Source organism: Marmota flaviventris, chromosome X (assembly GCF_047511675.1).
Source record: "Marmota flaviventris isolate mMarFla1 chromosome X, mMarFla1.hap1, whole genome shotgun sequence".
NCBI lineage: Eukaryota > Metazoa > Chordata > Mammalia > Rodentia > Sciuridae > Marmota > Marmota flaviventris.
Genome location: NC_092518.1, coordinates 55,559,449 through 55,582,758, shown reverse-complemented (window position 1 = coordinate 55,582,758; position 23,310 = coordinate 55,559,449). Strand labels below are relative to the sequence as shown.

The 23,310-nt window shown below is 42.0% G+C and overlaps 1 protein-coding gene across 4 annotated transcripts in view; it reads left to right on the top strand.

Annotated features, from left to right (window-relative positions):
* Positions 1 to 14,089: 14,089 nt before the first annotated feature.
* Nhsl2 (NHS like 2) overlaps positions 14,090 to 23,310 on the top strand; it is a 52,070-nt gene continuing 42,849 nt past the window's right edge. For 3 of the 4 annotated variants that reach the window (XM_071606648.1, XM_071606647.1, XM_027920161.2), the window contains exon 1: positions 14,108 to 14,157. In XM_071606648.1, coding sequence (XP_071462749.1) covers positions 14,130 to 14,157 — 28 coding nt within the window. In that variant the 5' untranslated portion in view covers positions 14,108 to 14,129. Of the gene's footprint in view, positions 14,158 to 23,310 lie in introns of all 4 variants that reach the window. The other variant, XM_071606649.1, reaches the window with a different exon arrangement.

Genomic DNA, 23,310 nt, shown 5'->3' with positions numbered 1-23,310 from the left:
TGTCTTGCTCTTTTCACCTAACACTATATCTTGGAGAACATTCTCACATATTTTAGCTATATAATTCTTCTAAATTGTTTCAGAGTATTCCATGACATGGCAGAACCACAATTTATCTAACCTGTCCTCTATTGAAGGGGTGTCGTTGCCAGTATTTTACTATTACACATAGTACTTCAATGTATATCTTTGTTCATATGTTTTTCTTTTTTTTTGTGGTGCTGGGGATTGAACCCAGGGCCTTGTGCAGGCAAGTCAAGCACTCTACCAACTGAGCTATATCCCCAGCCCTATTCATGTGTTTTTCTATGTAGTATGTCTATAGTGTAATCTCTAAAAGTGGAATTGGTGAGTATAAACAGGAATGTGCATTTGAATCATTTATAAATTTGTTTATTTATAATGTAGTAGATAATGATTTATATATTTATGGGTGTTTTATATATGATAATTTGATAAGTGATTACATTGTATAATGATCAACTCAGGATATTTAGGATATCCATCAGCTCAAGTGTTTGTAGTTTTGTTTTGTTGTTTTGTTTTTTGTTTGTTTGTTTTGCAATGACAACATTCGAAATACTCCCTTTTAGCTCTTTTGACTTTTATTATACAATATTTTGTTTTATTTTGTACAATGCTCCTAGGTATCTAATCCAGGGACTTGCATATGCTAGGCAAGCACCCTACTACTTAGCTACAGTACCCCAGCCCATATGATACAATATTATTAACTATAATCATCCTTCTATGTAATAGCACACTAGACTTTATTCCTCTTATCTAGTTGTGTCTTTGTATTCCTTAACCAATCTCTCTCCATACCTCTTTCCTCTATCCTCCTCAGCCTCCAGTAAACACTGTTCTACTCTCTACTTCTATGAGCTCAGCCTTTTTAGATTCTACATCCAGGTTAAATCACACAGTATTTGTCTTTGTATGATTGGCTTATTTCACTTATAATCTCTAAGTTTGTTCATGTTACCACAAATGGCAGTAATTCCTTCTTTTGTAAAGTTGAATGATACTCCATTGTGTGTATATACCACGTTTTCTTTATCCATTCATCAGATGATGGACACTTCAGTTGGCTTCACACCTTAGCCATTGTGAATAGTGCTATAATAAATATAGGCATCAGTGTACTGATTTTATATTATTTGGATATAAACCCAGTAGAGGGACTCCTGGATCATAAAATAGTTCTTTTCTTTTTTTTTTTTTGGGGGGGGGTACTAGGGATTGAACTCAGGGGCCCTCAACCACTGAGCCACATCCCCAGCCCTATCTTGTATTTTATTTAGAGACAAGGTCTCACTGAGTTGTTTAGTGCCTCACTTTTGCTGAGGCTGGCTTTGAACTCATGATCTTCTTGCCTCAGCCTTCCAAACCATTGGGATTACAAGCATGTGCTACTGTGCCCGGCCAGATAGTTCTGATTTTCATTTTTGTGAGGAACCTCTATACTGTCTTCCAAAATGGCTCTACTAATGAACATTCCCACCAATAATGTGCAAACATTTCCTTTCCTCCACATCTTCACCAGGATTTTGTTCAGTTTTTATTTTGAGACAGGGTCTTGCTAAGTTACTGAAACTGGCCTCAAACTTGCCCTTCTCCTGCCTCAGTCCTCCCCAGTTACAGGAACTGCAGGCATGCACCACTATATCAGGCTTCATTGTGATTTTAATGTGCATCTCCCTGATGATTAATGATGTTGAACATTTTTTTTTCATGTATGTGTTGGCTGTTTGTATGTCTTTTTGGAGGTGCCTATTCAGTATTTTTACCTTTTTTTCCTCTAGTGCTAAGGATGGAAACCAAGGCTTCTTGAATGCCAGGCAATTACTCTACCTATGTGCTATATCTCCAGTCCCCTTTTTCTTTTTTTGAGACAGAGTCTCACTAAGTTGCCCAGACTGGCCATGAGTTTGTGATCATACTGCTTTAGCCTCCTGAGTAGCTAGGATTACAGGTGTGTACCACCAAGCCCAGCTTCTGTCCATTTTAAAATCAGGTAATTTTGTTTTTCAGGTGTTGAATTATTTTGAGTTCCTTGTATATCCTGGATATCAACCCCTTGTAAGATGTGTAGTTTGTGAATATTTTATCACATTCTGTAGGTTGTCTCTTTTCTCTGTTGATGATTTACTTTGCTGGGCAGAGGCTTTTTGTTTGATGGAAACCCATTTGTCATACATCTTTGACAGATAATGCCAAATTGCCCTCCAAAGAAATTTCTTAGTGACGTTCCAACCAGCCATGTAGGAAAGTGCCTGTTCCTCTATATCCCCTCTCTCCATCACAGTCTATAATAAACCTTTTAAATCTGTGCCTAGATAACAGGATGGGAACCCAAGGTGGTGGATGTACATACCAGGGCAGGTAGAGGTCATATGGTTGCTCTCCATGGGTCTGGCTGTGGATATAGCCCAGAAGCCTTGTGTCCTCAACACCTTAGGTAGCTGGTGGCACTCAGGAGTACCCACAATCAACAAACTCACATAGGTAAAGTCTTGACAGCCAGAAGAGCTTCTTTTGGTCTTGCCACCCTCTTCCAGCTTATGCAGAACTATTTCTGGACCTCTTTATGTGCACTGAAAGCCAGGACCAGGAAACTTAGGTGGCATTCTGTTGGCAGAGCAGAACCTCCAGCAAAACATATTTTTATCCATTGTCCCCACATTCACACACACACATACACACACACATACACACACACACACTCACCAAGAAAACCAAATATAGATTCTAAGTCCCAGGTTCAGGACTGGGATTGCAGTTCAGTGGTAGAGCACCCACCTAGCAAGTTCAAGGCACTGGGTTCGATCCTTAGTACCACATAAAAATAAATAAATAAATAAAATAAAGTTATTGTGTCCATCTACAACTAATTTTTTTTTCAAAAAGAACCTAGGGGCCTGAGGTTATGGCTCAGTGGTAGAGTGCTTGCCTAGCATGTGTGAGGCATTGGGTTCAATTCTCAGTACTAAATATAAATAAATAAAATAAAGGTCCATCAACAACTAAAAAAAAAATTTTTTAAAAACCTAGATTCAGAAGTACAAGCCCATGTCTGTGAAGCACAGCTCTGTGTGGTCTGGGTCTCCAGGGGGCTGTGATGGCCTCTTTCAGTTGCAAGAACAGGGCTATGCTACAGTTTCCTTGCATAGCAGGGTATGAATGTAAGGATTCATGCTGTCACCAGCAGCCACTTCTCTTCACAACTGATGCCTCAGTAGTGCTGAACAAGACAAGCACATCATTGATCACTTCTACCCTTCACCCCCTCTTTGTCACAGCCTCTCCTGTTGCTCTCCCACGATCTGGCTTTCCCTACTCCCTGTGGCTTCCTTGCATCTGGTCTCCCTCACATCTCCTGGCTTCTGGGCCACCTCACGGCACATGTTCCTTTGTATGTGTCATATCCATGTTCCCTAAGAGAGGGACTCTCATTCAGTCAACTGGTCACTTTGTAATCGAGAACATCCTTATCAGCCTGTATTCTCAGTGCAGAGCACCTCATAGTCCACTGGGTACCCTCAAAAACAATTGAAAGATGGCTACCCTTGACTTAGATATAGGCTCTCTGGTCTGTTCATTTGTGACCTGAAAAATAATGTCTGAGGGCTGGTGTTGTGGCACAGTGGCAGAGTACTTGCCTTGTACATGTGAGGCACTGGGTTCAATCCTTAGCACCACATGAAAATAAATAAACAAAGATATTGGGTCCGTCAATAACTAAAAATATTTTTTAAAAAAATAATGCCTGAGTTGGGTGCAGTGATGCAACCTGTAATCCCAGCTACTTGGGAGGTTGAGGCAAGAAGATCTCAAGTTCAAGGCTAGCCTTGGCAACTTGAAGACCCTGTCTCAAAACAATTTTTAAAAGGTCTAGAGATATAGGTCAATGGTAGTACCCCTGAGTTTAATCCCCAGAACTACAAAAAAAGCAAACACAAATAAAAGACTTGTGCACAGCACAGAGCATAGTGCCTGCCACAAAGCAGTCACTCAATAAAATACTTACTGAATAAGTAAATAGTAATCCAGAATTAAGGAGTCAATTCTGTCCATTTTGTTCAGAAGGGAACTATGGGTGAGATAGGTACTTAGAACATTATAGGATTCCTCTATGATAAATTAGGCTGGCAGCCAAATTCAGCAAATTAGGTAACTGGGTTTCTGTTATTTTTCCATCTCCAAATTGAGGGGTGCAGTATTCAGAACACAGGCTTTGTCACCAGACAGATCTGAGTTCAAATTCTGACTATCACTAACTATTCAGCCTTGTCCAAGTTCCTTGACCTCTCCACTTTTGTTTTAGTTAACTTCTGCATTTCTGCGATCAAAATACCTGACAACACAAACTAAAAAGTTTTTTTCTCAGCAAAAGAAACAATAAGAGAGGTAAATAGGGAGCCTACATCCTGGGAACAAATCTTTACTCCTCACACTTCAGATAGAGCCCTAATATCCAGAGTATACAAAGAACTCAAAAAATTAGACAATAAGATAACAAATAACCCAATCAACAAATGGGCCAAGGACCTGAACAGACACTTCTCAGAGGAGGACATACAATCAATCAACAAGTACATGAAAAAATGCTCACCATCTCTAGCAATCAGAGAAATGCAAATCAAAACCACCCTAAGATACCATCTCACTCCAGTAAGATTGGCAGCCATTATGAAGTCAAACAACAACAAGTGCTGGCGAGGATGTGGGGAAAAGGATACACTTGTACATTACTGGTGGGACTGCAAATTGGTGCAGCCAATTTGGAAAGCAGTATGGAGATTTCTTGGAAAGCTGGGAATGGAACCACCATTTGACCCAGCTATTCCCCTTCTAGGTCTATTCCCTAAAGACCTAAAAATAGCATGCTACAGGGACACTGCTACATCGATGTTCATAGCAGCACAATTCACAATAGCAAGACTGTGGAACCAACCTAGATGCCCTTCAATAGACAAATGGATAAAAAAAAAATGTGGCATTTATACACAATGGAGTATTACTTTGCATTAAAAAATGACAAAATCATAGAATTTGCAGGGAAATGGATGGCATTAGAGCAGATTATGCTAAGTGAAGCTAGCCAATCCCTAAAAAACAAATGCCAAATGTCTTCTTTGATATAAGGAGAGTAACTAAGAACAGAGTAGGGAGGAAGAGTATGAGAAGAAGATTAACATTAAACAGGGTTGAGAGGTGGGAGGGAAAGGGAGAGAGAAGGGAAATTGCATGGAAATGGAAGGAGACCCTCAGGGTTATACAAAATTTCATACAAGAGGAAGTGAGGGGAAAATAATACAAGGGTGAGAAATGAATGACAGTAGAGGGGGTAGAGAGAGAAGAGGGGAGGGGAGGGGAGGGGAGGGGAGGGGGGATACTAGAGGATAGGAAAGGCAGCAGAATACAACAGACACTAGTATGGCAATATGTAAATCAATGGATGTGTAACTGATGTGATTCTGCAATTTGTATACGGGGTAAAAATGGGAGTTCATAACCCACTTGAATCAAAGTGTGAAATATGATATATCAAGAACTATGTAATGTTTTGAACAACCAACAATAAAAAAAATTTAAAAAAATACCTGACAACAACAACTTAGAGTAAGAAAAGTTATTTGGAGCTCACGGTTTTAGAGCTTTCAGTACATTGATGGCTGAATCCATTGCTCTGGACCCAAGGTGAGGCAGCACATCATGGCTGAAGGGTGTGGCAAGGAAAACCATTCACCTCCTGGTGGACAGGAAACAGAGAGTGGGGAGGGAAGGAACCTCAGGGAAGATGAACCCTTCCAGGGCATCATCTTCCTCAGGTACCACCTCCTCCAGCCATGCCCACCTGCATACAGTTCGCACCCAGTCATTCAAACTAGGATGGATTGAATAGTTATAGCTCTCACAATCCAATCACTTTGCCTCTAAACATTCCTGCATTAACCCAGGAGCTTTTGGGGGACACCTCACATCCAATCTACAATAATTTACCAATAAAGTGAAGTTTATAATATGTACTTTGTAGTGTTGTGAAAATCAGTCTAGACAAAGTGCCCACTGCAGCACTTAATGCATAAAACATCCAAAAGCTATTATCTTTTGTGATTTTTTTTTTAACTAGGGATTGAACTCAGAGGGACTTTTTACCACTGAGCCACATCCTCATCCCTATTTATTTTTTATTTTGAGACAGGGTCTCAGTAAGTTGCTGAAGCTGGCTTTGAACTTGTGATTCTCCTGCCTCAGCTCCCAAGCTGCTGGGATTACAGGCATCTGCTACCATGCCCAGATCTATTGTGATACTTAAAGTAATCTTTTACGTTAAACCTTTTGGTTTGTGTTCATTAAGGTCCCAGTAAATGGAATTAAGGAGTCAATTCTGTTCTATTGCTTGCATCTCTAGAGGTAAATTTGGATTTCTTGAGTCAATATACAGCCAAGTACCACAAACACTTCCACTTATTGATGTTCATGACTAAAGGGAAAAGCTTTTCCTTTCTGCTTGTTGTGTAGCTTTGAGACAAGCCAGACATCTCAACAATTTCCTAATGTTTCTCTCAAATAGTCACCAATTCTTTCTCCCTCTGATAGTTCTTTTTTAATATTTATTTTTTAGTTATAGGTGAACACAATATCTTTATTTTGTTTTTATGTGGTGCTGAGGATCCAACCCAGTACCTCACACATACTAGGTGAGTGCTCTACCACTGAGCTACAACCCCAGCCACCCCCCATCCCCGATAGTTCTTTAACCTGAGTTTTATTCTATTCTCTGGACTATTTCCCCATTTTTCTATGAGTCATTTGCCAATAAAGGTGCCTTCCCCACATCTGTAGGGCTCTGACCAGGTCCCCACTTGAGTGTATTGAGAGTATCTCCATCTAATACACAGGCAGTTATGAGTCACCTCCTGGGTACCAGATCTTATTCTGTAAGCAACATTATTTCTTCAGTCCAGTAGCAAAGGAGGTAGCTGAGAAAAGACCTGCTTTAACACTGCTTGCTCCCAAAGTCTATGGTATTCTATGGGGCAGGTGGTCCACAGGTTATTTGTCTGCCCCAATCACCATTGATCAACATTGGGGACGATACCAGTTTCACCCTATTATGAACAAGGGGGCACTGAACATTAGCATACATTTATTTGTGTGTGCATATATGAATATTCCCCAGTATAGCTTTATGAAAGTGGAAGATACTGGGTTAAATAGTGTATGTAGAGTTACTTTCAGTAAGTCCCAGAATATTGCCCTCAATAAAAAAGGCTTAAAAGCTTACACTTCCAGGGCTGGGGATGTGGCTCAAGTGGTAGCGCGCTTGCCTGGCATGTGTGTGGCCCAGGTTTGATCCTCAGCACCACATACAAACAAAGATGTTGTGTCCGCCGAAAACTAAAAAAATAAATAAATATTAAAATTCTCTCTCTTTCTCTCAAAAAGAAAATATTTAAAAAAAAGCTTACACTTCCAGCCAGGCATGGTGACACAGGCCTGTAATCCCAGAAGCTCAGGAGGTTAAGGCGGGAGGATTGCAAGTTCATAGTCAGCCTCAGCAACTTAGCAAGGCCCTAAGCAACTTAGCAAGACCAGGTCTCTAAATAAAAAAAATAAAAATGACTGGAGATATGACTCAGTGACTAAGCACCCCAGTTCAATCACCAAAAAAAAAAAAAGAAAGAAAGAAAGAAAAGGTCACACTTCCACCCTTACTTCAACTATTGCACGCCCACATGTATACCATAGAGAAACTAATGTGGTTGAACAATGGTGGCACATACCCATGAATATTGTTTTGTTTTTAGTGCTGGGGATTGAAACCATGGGAAATCTGCTACTGAGCTTCATCTTCAGCCCTTTTTATTTTTGTTATTTTGAGACAGAGCCTTGCTAAATTGCTGAGGCTAGCCTCAAACTTGCAATCCTCTTGCCATAACTTCCAGAGTTGCTGGGATTACAGGAGTACGCCACCATGCTCAGTTGAATATTGTTTTTAAAAGCCAAAAAAATGAGAAACATGAATGGATAAATAAAATTGTTGTAGATTCAAACAATGGAACACTACCTAATATCAACATGTCTAAAACACAGCTACCTATAGCAACATATTTCTCACAAACCTAATGTGGAGCAAAGAAAGCAAATTGCAGAAAGATATGTCCAGTTTAGCTGGGCACAGTGGTGCACACCTGTAATCCCAGCTGCTTGGAGGCTGAGGCAGTAAGATCATGAGTTCAAAGCCAGCCTTAGCAAAAGTGAGGCACTAAGCAACTCAGCGAGACCCTGTCTCTAAATAAAATACAAAATAGGGCTGGGGATGTGGCTCAGTGTGCTCCTGTGTTCAATCCCTGGTAATCCTCCCCCCCCAAAAGATAGATTCAGTTTGATGCTTTGATGCAATTTACAGTTTAAGAACATGGAAACCAATACTATATACCTTTTTATTTATGAGCACATGCACAACACATTCTAAAACATTGAGGTGGTTCCAAGACACCCAATTCAGGGTGAGTGTAAAAGAAAATTTGCTATTTTCCCACACTACTTGTCCCCTTCCTCTGTGGGGTAGGAGAACGTGAATGGGGAGATACAGAAGCTTCAACTGAATCTGGAATATTTTCTTTTTTTAGTAAAAAAGTTCAGGGGCAAATATGGCAAAATGTTCCTGATACTTCTTTGTATGCTTACAATAGTCCATCATCTAAAAATAGAAAAGAAAAGCAGGGCAAAGATTGCTGCTGCTCCTTCTTTGTAGATGAGGAAACTGAGTTTCTGACAGGTTCACAGCTCCATGGGGGCCCACCCTTTTGCTCAGGAGCACCTGGTACATTCAAGAGATACATAACATCCATAGAAAGAGACTTTACACCCCAGTTCATTAAAAGCCTCTTCTCTCCCAGACTCTGGAATAGACACTTGGGTTGGATTGATTGGGTAAAATAATTCTTGGCTTCTAGGTCTGCAAAGATGACAACTGAATTTTTGCTGTGAAGCAACAATGTTGCAAAGCTCTTTCTGGAACCAGAATTTGGCCATGATGCTTACTGCAAGCAGTGTTGCCCGATTAGATGACACAATGGGAACATCAGGCCTTATCAGCACCACTTGGTCTGAAACAGAAACTAGGAAGGGTAGGAAGGGCTGTCTCTCAGTGCTTGGCCCTGTTGCCATGGCCCCTGTTGCCATGGTCCCCAAACACTTTTGCCTATGATTTCTCTCAACTGATTCTAGCATCCATCAGCAAGCAGGACCTAGAAGCTCTCTCAGGCAGACTGGGAAGAAGGCTGCTAACAGAAAAGATAGGAGTGAATAAGGGAAGTAATTAAACAAACACATAAAAAGAGTAGGTAGAAAGAATTTGGTGTGAGGCCCAGAAAACAGTTTGGTGATTTTTTTAGGAATCTTCTTAAGATGTGATTGAAGTGAGGTGGCTGGGTCAGAATTTGCTGAGAAGGCCTATTATGTAGCTGCCATCTGGTACAGGTAGGACAACTCTATGCCCTGGATTTTTCAGAAAAGTCCCAGTTTCAAGTATACTATTTTATTGGTCAGACCAAGAATCCTGATTTGCAAATCAGAAAATAAGGTCACTGTAGTTAGAGTAGCTCTCTAAGTCATCCAGGAAAGCCTGATTTAGAATCCACCCCCTCACTGGTTGGCAAGGAATTCCCACAGTGCCTGCCCTTAGGCCCCAAAGGCCTGAGTGAAATGGCCCTTTACACAGCCAAGAAATAACAAAGTACTTCTAGATTCATCATTCCTTTTGCACTTCTGTAGCTGATAGCAGAGTATAGTCACAAAGGCATGAGATTTTGACCTTCGCAGACCTGGATTTCAATATGCACAGGCAATACTCTGAGCTTCAATTTTCCCCATCTGTAAAATGAGAACAATAATACAATAATAACAGGGTTATTCTGATCAACAAGTGAGGTATTCATTATCGTTGAAGCACTATAGGAATGTGTGCTGTCAAAAATCAACTACTTCACTCAATAAATACCACGTCTACTATATGCTAGGCACAAGGGCAGGCTTGGGGACACAGAGATGAGCAAAACAGACAGGGTCACTGTTGGCATGGAGTGTTCACAGCTAAATAATCATCCCATGCCAGGTCCAAGCAGGAGAGGAATATAGCAGAATTACTTTTTTTTTTTTTTTAAATAAAACCTGACTATTCAGGCTCAGGGCTTAGCTCAGTAGTAAAGTGCTTGCCTAGCACTCATGAGGCCTCAGGTTCCATCCCCAGTATTGCAAAGCAAATAAACTTACTGGATGCTGTATGGAGACAAAAAGGGCAGGAGAGGGGGCTGGGAAGCCACTTAGGAGGCTTCTGTCAATGATAGCAGCTTAGATTAGGGTGGTATTGCCAGTGGCAAAAAAAAGTTAGATTCTGGAAAGATTTTAGAAGTAGAATCAATGGAACTTGGTAATGGTCTGGATTTTGGGAGTAAGAAAGAGGCAAGGAAGAATCTTAGCTAGCTGAGTCTAGGACTTGGGTCACTTGGAGCCACAAAGACAATTCAAAGACTGCCAAAGGTCACTGAGTGGAGGGTTTCTATTTCTCCCTTCTCTCTTCTGTACAACAGTGTGAAGTCAGCACCACATCCAGAAATAAGTTGTTAGACTTGATTGGGTTTTTATTTTTTATTTTTTTTTGTAGTTGTAGATAGACAGAATGCCTTTATTTTATTTGTTTTATTTTTGTGTGGTGCTGAGGATTAAACCCAGTGCCTCACGCATGCTAGGCAAGCGCTCTACTACTGAGCTACAGCCTTAGCCCTAGACTTGATTGTTTTGTTCTGTTTGTGGCACTGGGGATTGAACACAGGGTTGCTGTATCTCAGAGATACATCCCCAGAATATTTTATTTTATTTGCATCAAGGCCTTGCTAAGTTACCCAGCTGGTCTTAAACTTGAGATCTTCCTGCCTCAGCTTCCCAAGTAATTAGAATTACAGGTGTGCACCACTGCACCCAATTTAGACTTGATCATAAGTAACCATTTTGTATTTAAAAATTTTGCTTTTGTGTAGAAAAATAAAGCTAACTACACAGCATTCTGGTTTTATATTGAGTGCAGATTTCTCCTTAAAGGTAAATCCTTTGTTTCCAAATATTGAACAGGATGTTACTTTAAAAATAATAGTTTTCATTAACTTAGGATGCTGGAAATATTCTTCAGTCTGTGTGATCTGGGGACTAGTGCATGTTCTTTGAATTGGATTCTTTTCAAACCTTTAACCCAGTAGTTTTTAATCCAAGAAACCAGAAGAGAAGAGGGCCTGAATTAAAGGGGAAGAGGGGAAGGCCAAAGACAAACTTGAGTTTCATAACAATTAATCATGCTTAACCCCAGTAAACCATGCTTTATGGTTTCCAAGAGAATTTTATACAAATTATTTGTTGTCATATTTTGCAAGTTCAGAACTACAGTCATCCCCTGACTCCCAGTCCAGTGTTTTTGCTCCTTCTTAAACTGCTGGGTCCTTAAAACTTTCTTTTTTTGGAGAGAGGAGGGGGCAGGTTTTTGTAATCAACAAAAAAAGTTCCAAGAGACATTCAAGTCCCTTCTTTATTTGAAACAATTTATTCCATGTGCATTGAGAATGAGTGTAAAAGAAAATTTGCTATTTTCCCACACTACTTGTCCCCTACGCACATCAACAGGGCTTTCATTTCTCAATCCTTCCAGGCCCACCCTTCAGAAACTATTATCTACTTGACAATTGGCTGAGCCCTCTTGTCTTTTTTATTCTCTCAATTAAATTCTAAGGACTGAGGTTCCCATCTGCCTTAGAGCAAACAAATCTCTTGTTTTACCTGTTTCCCAGAAGCTAGAAAGCTCTTTTTCCTTTCTCCAACCTCTATAGTTTTCTTTTTCAGAACCCTTGAACCTCTTAGTGATTTTTAACTGCAGGTGGCAATTAAATTGGTTTCCCCAACTTGGACCAAGTCATTTCTCCAAAGCTCATTGCATATACCCTGCCCCCACTCACCCCTGAACCAAGAAAGAAAAAAAATCACATACTCATACCCACTTTCCTGAGCTATTTTTCTCTCTCTAAGCAGGCCTGTGTTGGCTGGGGATATAGCTCAGTTGGTAGAGTGCTTGCCTCACGTGCACAAGGCTTTGTGTTCAATCCCCAGCACCACAAAAAAAAAAAAGGAAAAGAAAAAAAAGCAGCAGACCTATGTTAACATGAATGTGGCAAAACTGCTAGGGAGAAATGATAGCACTGGGTAGGTAGATCTCTCTACTGTTGATAGGGCTAACATGGCCGTCTATGATAGTGATCTATAATTGAGTATTAGATGGCAACATGGCACCCTTCCCCAAGCACTCCTATAGGAAGACTGAGGTAGTAGAAATTCCAAAGCCTTGGGGAAGCAAGGAGTGAACAAAAGGGAATTGGTCCCTGATTCACAGATACTTGTGAGTTTTTTTTTTCCTTTTTTCTTTTTCTGTATCAGGGATTGTACCCCTGTGTACAGTCCCTTACACTGAGCCACATGCCCAGCCCTTTTTTATATCTTCTTTAGACACAGGGTCTGGCTGAGTTGCTTAGGGCCTTGCTAAGTTGCTGAGGCTGGCTTTGAACTCATGATCCTTCTGCCTCAGCCTCCCCAGCTACTGGGATTACAGGCGTGCTCCACCATGCCTTGCTTGCTTATGAGTTTTGAAGGTGAGAGGAAAGAGAAGGAGAGAGAACAGAAAATGGGTAATAAAGAGGAAAATGAGAACAATGTTTGCAAGTGGAGGAATAGAAATAAAGCTTTAGACCAAACATCATGATGCATCCACACAATAGAATGATATGCAATTATTAGGATGAATGAAGGAGATCTCTATGAGTAGAAATGGGAAAACTTTAGAGAGTTAATGGTAAGTTTAAAAAAAATGGCAGGGGCTGGGCATAGTGTGCACACCTGTAATCTTAGATACTCAGAAGGTAGGTAAAATAGAAAGTCTAGCATCACATTTTCAATAAAAGTATTATGTGAGGTACAGGAATGAAGCACATATAAAATTTTGCATTTTCTAGTGGTAGCCACATATTCCTCCCCACTGATTTGAAATGCCACCTTTATTATACCCTAAATTCCCATATATACATGAGATTGTTTGTTTGGGATTATGTATTTTATTTCATTCATATATTTGCCAATTCTGGCACCAGTATCCCCCATTTCTAGTAGCCACACTAAAAAAGTAAAAAGAAGGCTAGGGGTTTAGCTCAGTGTTAAGAGCACTTGTCTAGCATGCATATACCCTGGGTTCAAGCCCTAGCACTGAAAAAAAAAAGTAAAAAGAAAGAGGTGAGATCTAATTTTAATAGCATTTTATTTAATACAATATATAAAAACATTTCCACATATATTCAATAATAAAAATTATTAGTGATATATCTTATGTTCTTTGTCCATGTTAAGTCATTGAAATCTGGTATATATCTTACACTTCTAGCACATTTCAATTCAGAATGGCCAATTTCAAGTTCTTGAGAGTCACATGTGTCTGGTGGCTACTATAGTGGACAGTGGAGGTGGAGCAGGCTGAGTTTAAAATGTCACCTGGACTGTGAGACTCTATGGTTGGTGAATTAGGAAGTCATGTTGAATTAGGAGGTCAGATGCTGAGGATTAAAAAAAAACTCAACTTCACCATTAGGGGCAACTCCTGAGGCCTCTTGAGGTGTGTGGATTTGTTGACCCCAGTAAACATAATGTGCTGGTAGGTGCAGAGCAGAACAGCCAACTCAAGTACAAAAAAGGCCCTAACTCTCCATGTGCCCTAGTTCTACTGGCCACAGAGATGAGGAAAGAGCCTGGAGGTTCAGGAGATGATTATCTGAGGCCTGTCACAGATTCCGCTTTCTCTGCCTTCTAAGTGCCTCTTTCACAGCTTCTTCATGCACTTCTCATTGTACTCAAGACCCAATGCCCATTTCCTTTTTTTCAAAAGCAGTGCAGTGTGGCAATGAGGCTCTGAGGAAAGCCCTGGTCGGGGAGGGTGTGGTGGGAGGAACCCACATCACAGCTTACTCAACTGTGAGATCTTAACTAGGTCGGCTCCACAGCCACTGTGGTCCTGGGCAACAGTGGTGACAGCCATGGAGACACAGCCTAGAGCCTGGAATGGTGAGCATGGGCATAATTGCATACTGTGAGGGGATTTGATCTTGGGGTTTGGCGTCTGATGGGTGCTGGCAGTGTGGGAGGAGGCAGGTGTCTGGAGAACCCTGGAGACAGGGCAGCCAGCTTTGCCCTGAGCTGAGCCAGCCAGGCCAAGTTTGAGAAGCATTTGGACTCCACAGCAGGCTTGAGGGCTTGGCCCCCAGGGGGCTGGCAGGAAGCTGAGAAATGTCATTATCCCCTGCAGGGCCACATGCTGTCTCTGACCAAAAGCAGTGGCCTCATGCCCACTGCTTGATGATTTCCAAACCAGCTGTCCCCCAGCCCGCCCTCCACATCTGGCCAGCTACCAGAACTGAGCTGGTGGAGCAGCCAGAGACCAGCCAGGGATTTGGAGCAGCTATGCTGCAAGAAAAATGAATTTCTTCTTGTGGAAGCCTTGGAGAGCTCTTTTGTCAGCAGCCCCACCCGCAGTTTCCCCCATTGCCTCCGCAGTGCCTAAGGGTGGGGCACCAGCATTCCTTTTTTCATTCCTACTGCTGCCTCCTCCAGCCTACAGCCTAAAAATTCTCAGTGGTACCAGACTTCTGAAGCCCAGGCAACAACTAACTGGCTTCCTTTTACCTGGTCATATAAGTTGTGGCCTCCCAAAGAATCAAGCTGGAGCTCAGAAGTTAGAGCAGTTTCACAATTACTCAAAATCTCATGCACATGGCAGCCTCACCCCACCTTCTGCTGCTCTAGCCCCCCTCTTTCCAGCTGGCCAAGGGGCAGAAATACTGCTGATTAAAACACTGCCCTGCATGTTGGTAGGTAGCTAAAAATCTAGTGTAGAGCCTGGCAGGTACATGAGAGCTTGCCAGTAGAGTTCTCTTAGATGGATGGATATATGCATGCATGCCTGAATGCATAGATTAACATGCTCTGGATACTGTCTTTACTCCTAAACCTCTAAAACTAAAACTTATTACCTCATCACTTTCTACAGCAGGCATATATGCACCCATTGATCTCCACTGGACTAAGAAAAAGTCACAAGTAAAGCCAGCCAGAACCATTCCTGAGGCTAGGTTAAGAAAATGGTCACCCAGCTTTATCGCTCTTCACATTATTGCGTTTAGGATCTGGAAGGCTGAATCATCCTACATTAAGAATCAAGGGTATGTAGGTTGGCATCAAATGGGCTCAGTTCAACTAAAGTCATTATTTCTTATTTACATAACCTTAATCAAAAGTCATTTTACCTCACCATGATTTAGTATTTTACTCTGTAAAATGGGGCTAAAATTTTCCACCAAGGAGTATGGCAAGGAATAAATGAGGAAATGTATTAGGTTGAACCCTATTAAATTGCTCAAAGTAATTGGATACCAGCAATTTCATATGGCTCAACCTAATATAAAAAGCGCCTTTATAGAGTTTAAAGTACTGTTATAACTAGCCCTAAGTAAGTATTCATTATTCTTAGGAGATATAATTTGAAAGTCACATAATTTTTTTTTCAATAAGCAACTAATCCCTTTCATATGAATGCAGGTGAAACTAACATAAGAAGCTGCTTCTCCACTAACTACAGACTATAGGTATTACCTGGAGCATTTTGACCTGAGAAATGGGGACCAGGTATTTTTAGGAGACTAGACCAGTTCACAGAAAGCAAAGGAGGTGAGCAGCAGGATGGCTCATGATTGCTCCTACCTAAAAATGGCTTTTTCACCAAAGCACAGGAGGAGTTAGCACATTCTCCTGCCCCAGGTGGGAGTTCTCATTCCCTGATTCTGGTTACAAGGCAAAGGCTGCCCAGGTCAGGCCTTCCTTGTTGGGGGCCGAATTACAAGGGTCCCAGGCTACCATGCACTTGGAGGAAATTGAAAACATTTGGCTCTCAAGGTGACTACTCTCCCTGGTGGCAGTAGCAGGTACAGGTAGCTCCTCTTGACCTAGAAAAGGCTCAAGTCTGACAAAGCTTAGATTCAGAACTGATAGATATAGTGGCCACAGTAGTGGGGGGACACTTCCCCATCCTATACATCTGCTACTCAGTCCAATGCTAGCTATAAAAGTCATTGGGATTTCAGGCCAGAGAAGACTGAGAGGGGTTGAGAAAAATGCCCACCAATTGGCCCTGACTTGGGTGCCAGCATCCCAAGCTAACGAGGACAGCTGAGGCACTAAGCAAACATCTAGAGTGTCTGTTACTCAGTGTTCCCACCAAGGGCACATTGTCAATTTGAGAAGACAGTCCTACAGGGGCTGGGGTTGTGGCTCCATGGTAGACTGCTTGCCTAGCATGTGTGAGGTGCTGGGTTCGATCCTCAGCACCACATAAAAATAAATAAATAAATAAATGTCCATCAACAACTAAAAATAAAATGAATAAAATAAAGGTATTGTATCCAACTACAACTAAAATTAAACATTAAAAAATTTAAAAGATAGTCCTACATTATATATGACTGTCCTATGAATTACAGGATATTTTACATTTCATAGCAAGATAAGGGTAGAGAGTAGCCTGTGAGCCTGAGAGATAGAATATCCCCAACTCCCCAACTGCCAAGGATCAGGAGAAGAGACTGAGCAGAGTGGTGGCTTCTCCATAGCTCCAAATGGCTTCTTGGAGGAGACTGCTTCAACTAGATGCTCCATAAAAAGCTGGATGGTCATGGGCCTGATGCCTGGGTAATCTTGATTTGGTCAGTGGAGATAAGTAAAGTCACTTTGGCCTGGGACCAAAGATAGAAAGGCCAAGGAAGACACCTTCTGGGCCCAAATGTGTTCTGCTTGGGGCAGGCAGTTAGTGAGATCTGCTGATCTGGGCCCCCAAACCTGGACAACCTGTGGCAAAAGATCTATAAGGAAAGTGGGGTCAACTTGGCCAGATGCCAAAATGCTGGTTTCCCAGCATCCATCAAAATGGGCATAGGATGTATAATATTTATTTAGGGAAATACAAATATCCAATCAGAGCTACAGTATAGATTGCCCATAGCAAAGAGGTGCTTGGCCAGGATTTTGTATACTTGGATTGGGAGGAAAAAAAAAATGGCTTTATCTCTGCTAACCTCTAATTAGAGTTTAGTTTTCCTTTCCATTATGAACTCAGGCAGGGCGCCACAGTAGCATTAGCAGTTCTGTGACTTTTTCTCCAATAGGAACCACAGATATTTTTATATCTCATTACTGCTGCTGCAGGTATCTTGAAATCCTTTTCTACCCACGACTCTTCAAAATTGTGACAGTTATTGGACATGCCACTAGATCCTGTTACCTAATGTGTTAATAATGAAACATGTTACTATGTCACAAATTTAAAGACAACTTTAAATCTAACTGATGTTCTTTGTAATCTTTTGTGTTTTATTTATGCTTAGAAACACATTTCGAGAAGGAGGTCAATAGGTTTCATCAGACCCTTGAATGAATCCAAGTAATAAAATTGTTAAGAAATCCTGGTTTAGAGGTTTGGCAGGAAATCCGGCTGATGTGGGGTTCAACAGGGAAGGCCTTGAATGCAAAGAGAGGAAGCATGTACTTGCATTCTGTAAGCACTGAGGAGATGCTGAGAGATTCTGAGCAGGAGGGTGCCCAAGATGACGGATTACAGAGATGGCAATAGCATTAACAGAAATAGAAGAGTTGAGAGGGCTAGGGTATTAAGAGAGAGTTGTCTTAAATATGTTAAATTTGAGACTAAAAAATAAAGACACCCAGGTAAAGATGTCCCCTGGGCTCTGGGAAATGCAAGTGAGCAGACTGAGAGTGCAGCCATAGCAACAGGAATGATTTGGGAGTTATTCTTTGAGATGATCATGGAAGAATTTGGAGTAATTGTAGGGCAGTAAGAGAAAAGAAGCCAAGGCAGGGGACTGCCATAGACGAGCTTCTCCAGGAAAAGGATTCCTAGACAGAGACTTGCATGCTGGAGGTTTGTTGGACAGTGCTTTCTAGATCAGTCCTTGTGCGGGAGCAAGAGAGACTGAAGCAGGAGTTGAATTGTGATGTGTTTGCACCGTAGACCTCAGCCTAACCTGCAGGGTGCTGTGGAGCTGAAATGATCCTTTGGATGGTCCTAATTGTGACCAGGCAGCTGGGCCTTTCTTCTGTCTCCCCTACAATCTGTTGACTAGATTTTGGATGCAAGCTGGTCTCCAGGAGAGGGGTGTCACCTTATAGAGAGACTCAACTATAAGTCCCACCCTGCCACCTATATCCAGTAATAGGAGTCTTGGGGTCAGGGAGCGGGTGCTAAAAGGAATTTGAGTCTTTAATACCCATAATTCAGAGTTCTTAGCATCTCCTCCAACCTCTACTATTTGGGGCTAAGCTAGGTGGGATGGGGAGAGGAGAAGTTAGAAGGAACTAAGCTGTTGCCATCTTCTGCACAGTGTGTTTACAAGAGGTTACCAAGCTAAGCAAGCCAACCACCACAGAAATGCTCTGTGGCCTCTGTGGCCCTCCCTTTCTGGGATGTCCCCCATCTCAAAGAGAGGATGTCACCACATTGTGGTTAGAGCCCTGCTTTCAGGGCCTGTGGGTTGCCCAGGAAACCTGATATTGTTAGAGCCACCAAGTAAAAGGAGGTTGGGCTTCATTTTCAAAGAGAGAACTGTAAAAACTTGGCTTTTGATTTTGAATTTCATGTCCCTACACCAAATAGCAACTGAACTAATTAGGCATAAACTTCCCCCAACCTTTGAAATATAGGAAGCTTGCATCCAGAAAATTTCATTTGTTTGTTCATTCATTCATTCATTCATTCATTCATTCATTTCACCCACTCATAAAATGATAAGCAGAAAGACTAAGTGTTGCTTGAAGGCCAGTTTTTGTTGTTGTTGTTTAGATTAAAATATAAATTTAAAGATCCGGGTGGTGTCTCTCAGTGGTAGAGTATGTGCTTAGCATCAAAATAATCAAAATAAAAATAATTTTATTTGCCAATGCCTTTTACTTTGTTTGGTTTGGTTTGGTTCGGTTTTTGTAGTGCTAGGGAAGCCAATGTACTTTTTTAAAAATCTGCAAGATCTGGCCACAAAGGAGGCATCAGCTAAAACTGAGGCATGCTGCCCTCTTGTGGGTGGGCATGAGGTTCACCTTGGGGCCCCATTCAGCCTGTATCTCTCCTTAGGGTTACCTGCCTGGGCCCTGTCAGCTTTGGCGCTCAGGAGCCTAGACTTATTTGAGCTGGATGCTGGGGCTACAATGATGCACCATTGTTATCATTCTGCTCACAAGACTGTCTCTTTTACCCTCTTGGGATCACTGTGTAGTATGGGATAAGAACCTATGTGCAGGCTGGGGATGTGACTCAAGCGGTAGCGCGCTCGCCTGGCATGCGTGCGGCCCGAGTTCGATCCTCAGCACCACATACAAACAAAGATGTTGTGTCCGCCGAAAACTAAAAAATAAATATTAAAAAAATTCTCTCTCTCTCTCCTCTCTCTTTAAAAAAATAAAAGAACCTATGTGCATCCATAAACAGAAGACAGTGTTATGGGTAAAGGAGGAGCAAACATAGTCAAGCAAGCAAAGTTGGGAAAACTTTACAGAGATGTTAGGAGGATGGATAGACTGCTACTAGGTGCAGGAGGTGGCAGGGGTGGGAAAAGGAGGCATTCCAGTGCAAAGGAATAGTTAGAGACAGGAAAATGGTGCTTCTAAAAGTGGCATGTGTAAAGTGGAAATGCAGGAAAAAGGCTAGATTGGGGAAGCCTTATCTGCCAGGCCGAGGAACTGGCATTTTACCCTAGTGATCTTTTTTTTTTCTTTTTGCAGTACTGGGGGTTGAACCCAAGGGGGCTCTACCACTAAGCTACATTCCCCCTTTATATATCTTATTTTGAGGTAGTATCTTGCTGAGTTGCCAAGGCTGGCCTCGAACTTGTGATCCCCCTGCCTCAGCCTCCCAAGTAGCTAAGATTACAAGTGGGTGCCACAGCACCCAGCAACCCTGGTAGTCTTGAGGCAGAGAGTGAACCGATCTGATTTGTATGTCTAGAGGATGACTCTGGTGGCCTCATGGAGGCTGGGCTGCAAGAGAGCAAGATTCTAAGGAAAAGCAGCAGGTAGGAGATTCTTGCAAATGTTTAGATAAAAAGTAATGAGGCTTTGATTTGGGAAAGTGCTAATGAGTGGAGGAAGAAATGGATTCTAAGGGGATTTCAGAGTTCAGATTTATAGCTCTTGGTGATTCCTCTAGGTGGAAGGGGAAAATCTGCATGCCATGCTACATGAACACTCATGTAGCATGAGTTCTGTGATCCTAGCCACAGCAGTAGCTGCCCTGTTTTCAGGTTTATGTGACATTGATAGCACTTATTTATCCATTAACTCACCACAATCTCAAAGCCAAAGATAGCCCACCTGGCCAGGCACAGTGGTGCATTCCTGTAATCTCAGCAGCTTGAGAGGCTGAGGCAGGAGGATTTCAAGTTCAAAGCCAGCCTCAGCAACTTAGTGAGGTCCTAAGCAACTTAGCAGGACCCTGTATCTAAATAAAATATAAAAAAGGGCTGGGGATTTGGCTCAGTGGTTAAGCTCTCCTGAGTCCAATCCCTGGTACAAAAAAAAAAAAAAAGATATCCCACTACTTCTTGTCTACAAGATATCTTGCAGGGCTCACTAGGTGCCAGGTGGAGGCCTAAAACATTTCCCTCAGTGTCATGCATAGAATAGTCACAACTGCCCTGGGAAATAGATACCATTCTTTTTTTATACCAGGAATTGTGCACAGGGGCACTTAACTACACAGCCATATCCCCAACCCTTTTTATTTTATTTTTTATTTTAAGACTGTCTCATGAAATTGCTTAACTGGCCTTGAACTTGCAATCTTCCTGCCTCAACCTCTTGAGTCACTGGGATTATAGGTGTGCACCACCACACCTGGCTAGATACTGTTCTTACACTGTTTTATGAATGAGGAAACTGAGGCCCATAGAGAGGTGATGTGATTTTCCCAGAATCACACAGCTTATAAGTGATACAGCAAGAATTTGAATCCATGTAGTTTCCTTCAGAGCCTTCCATGTAGGCCAAAAGAGGGGCTACAGAGCACACAGACCTTGGGCTGCCTAGCCTGAGCTAACTGCAGCAAATTAGTGGCATATCCTGTTCCACATGCTGCTCTAGTGAGCATCTAGACTTGGAACCTCCAGGCCTCAGAGGGGTGATCAAGTTCTGGGAAGGAAATCCTGAGTTCAGGTTGCTGGCACTGCTGATAAAGAAGGAAATAGTCAGGGCATACTGCATCTCATCTTTGTCCCAAAACATAGACCCACCAAGAGATTTCAGTTGTGCTGAACATCAAATCCAAGTTCCTGAACACAGCCTGCAGGTTCTTGAGGTAATGAAGCTCTTGCTGATTCACTGGCTCCTTTCAATCATTCTTTCCCACCTCAGGGCCTTTGCATTTGCCTTTGTTCTTGCCAGGCATATCCCCCCACACATACACTTTAACTCTCTTCCCTCTCTCCTTTTTTATTTTATTATTAATTTTTTTGGTACTGGGGATTTAACCCAGGGGCTCTTTATCACTGAGCCACATCCCCCAGCAACCCCCTTTTTTTGAGACAGGGTCTTGCTAAGTTGCTTAGGGCCTTGCTAAGTTGCTGAGACTGGCTTTGAACTTGTAATCCTCCTGCCTCAGCCTCTCAAATCACTGGGATTATAGGTGTGTGCCACCATGCCCAGCTGTTTTTTTCTCTCTTTATATCACTGTTTCCAACTCATTCACATTTCTCTCATTTCAGTGTGAACTCTATGAGGGCAGAGAGTATCTATCTGTCCCCTATACCATTGAATCCCCCAATGTCTATGGGCCTACAACACAGAGCTCAATAGGTGTTTGTAGAATCAATGAACTCTATTTTGTCACCTACTGTGTGTCTGGCCCTTTACAAATACTAATTCATTCAATCTTCAAAATATCCCTGAGTTTGTTATGATTTTTATTCCCATTTTGTATATGAAGCAGAGAGGTGATATGACTTGCCCTAGGTCACAGGACTTAGAAAGACACAGAGTTGAGATTTGACTCCTGTCAGGCTGTCTCTCTTATAACAACTACTCCAAAATATGCATTCAAGCAGGATTTTTTTTTTTTTTTTTTGCAATGCTGGGGATGGAACACAGGGCCTGTTTCATGCTAAGCAAGTGTTCTACACTGAGTTACATCCCCAGCCCCCAAGCAGGGTATTAATTGAGAAGATCCAAGGTTCCATCTTCCCTGAACCAATTCATATGAATGATTTAGACTTCCTCAGGAAGGACTTGAAGCAATTCTGCCTCTCAGCTGGGGTTGTTAACTACCCTGCTTGTTCCACTTTTTCATTCTTGCTTATCACAAACCCCAAAGATCTATAGAAGTACTTCAGAAAGCAAAGCAGAATTCCTTGCTCAATGAGAAGTCACCCTATTCCAATGGGAGATGTGGCTGAAACCCACAGGACTAAGCATTCCCCAGAGGATTCAGGGAACAGAGGGGCAAAATGCTTCCCTCTTGCCCCTGAAATGTTTTCTCCATCAACTTCTAATTTCCCTAAATCCTTGCTACTCAAAATGAGATATGAGGACCAGCAGCAGCAGCAGCAGCACTAGAGAGCACATAAGGGATGCAGAATCTCTGCAAACACACCCCTCTCCACCTACTGAATCACAATTTGCATTTTAACAAGTCCCCTTAGGGTTTTGTTGATTCCTATGCCTAAAACGTTTGAGAAGCACTGGCCTAGGGCTGGGGTTATGGCTCAGTGGTAGAGCACTTGCCTAGCATATGCAAGGCCCTGGGTTTAATCCTCAGCACCATGTAAAAATGATTAAAATAAAGGTATTGTGTCCAACTACAACTAAAACATAAATAAATTTTTAAAAAAGCACTGGCCTAGAGTACAGCCTCTGAGCATGACTTCATCACCAGACTGCGGACAGGGGCTGAATCTTGGTATTGCATCCCCAAGACCCCTGCACATGCCCACATACTCCTATACCAACACCTAGTAGGTCCTCAGTAATTTTTGTTATTTGTTTTTGGTACTGGGGATTGAACCCAGGGGCACTTAACCATTGAGCCATATCCCCAGCCCTTTTTTATATTTTATTTAGAGACAGTGTCTCACTGAATTTTTTAGGGCTTCGCTAAGTTGCTGAGGCTGGCTT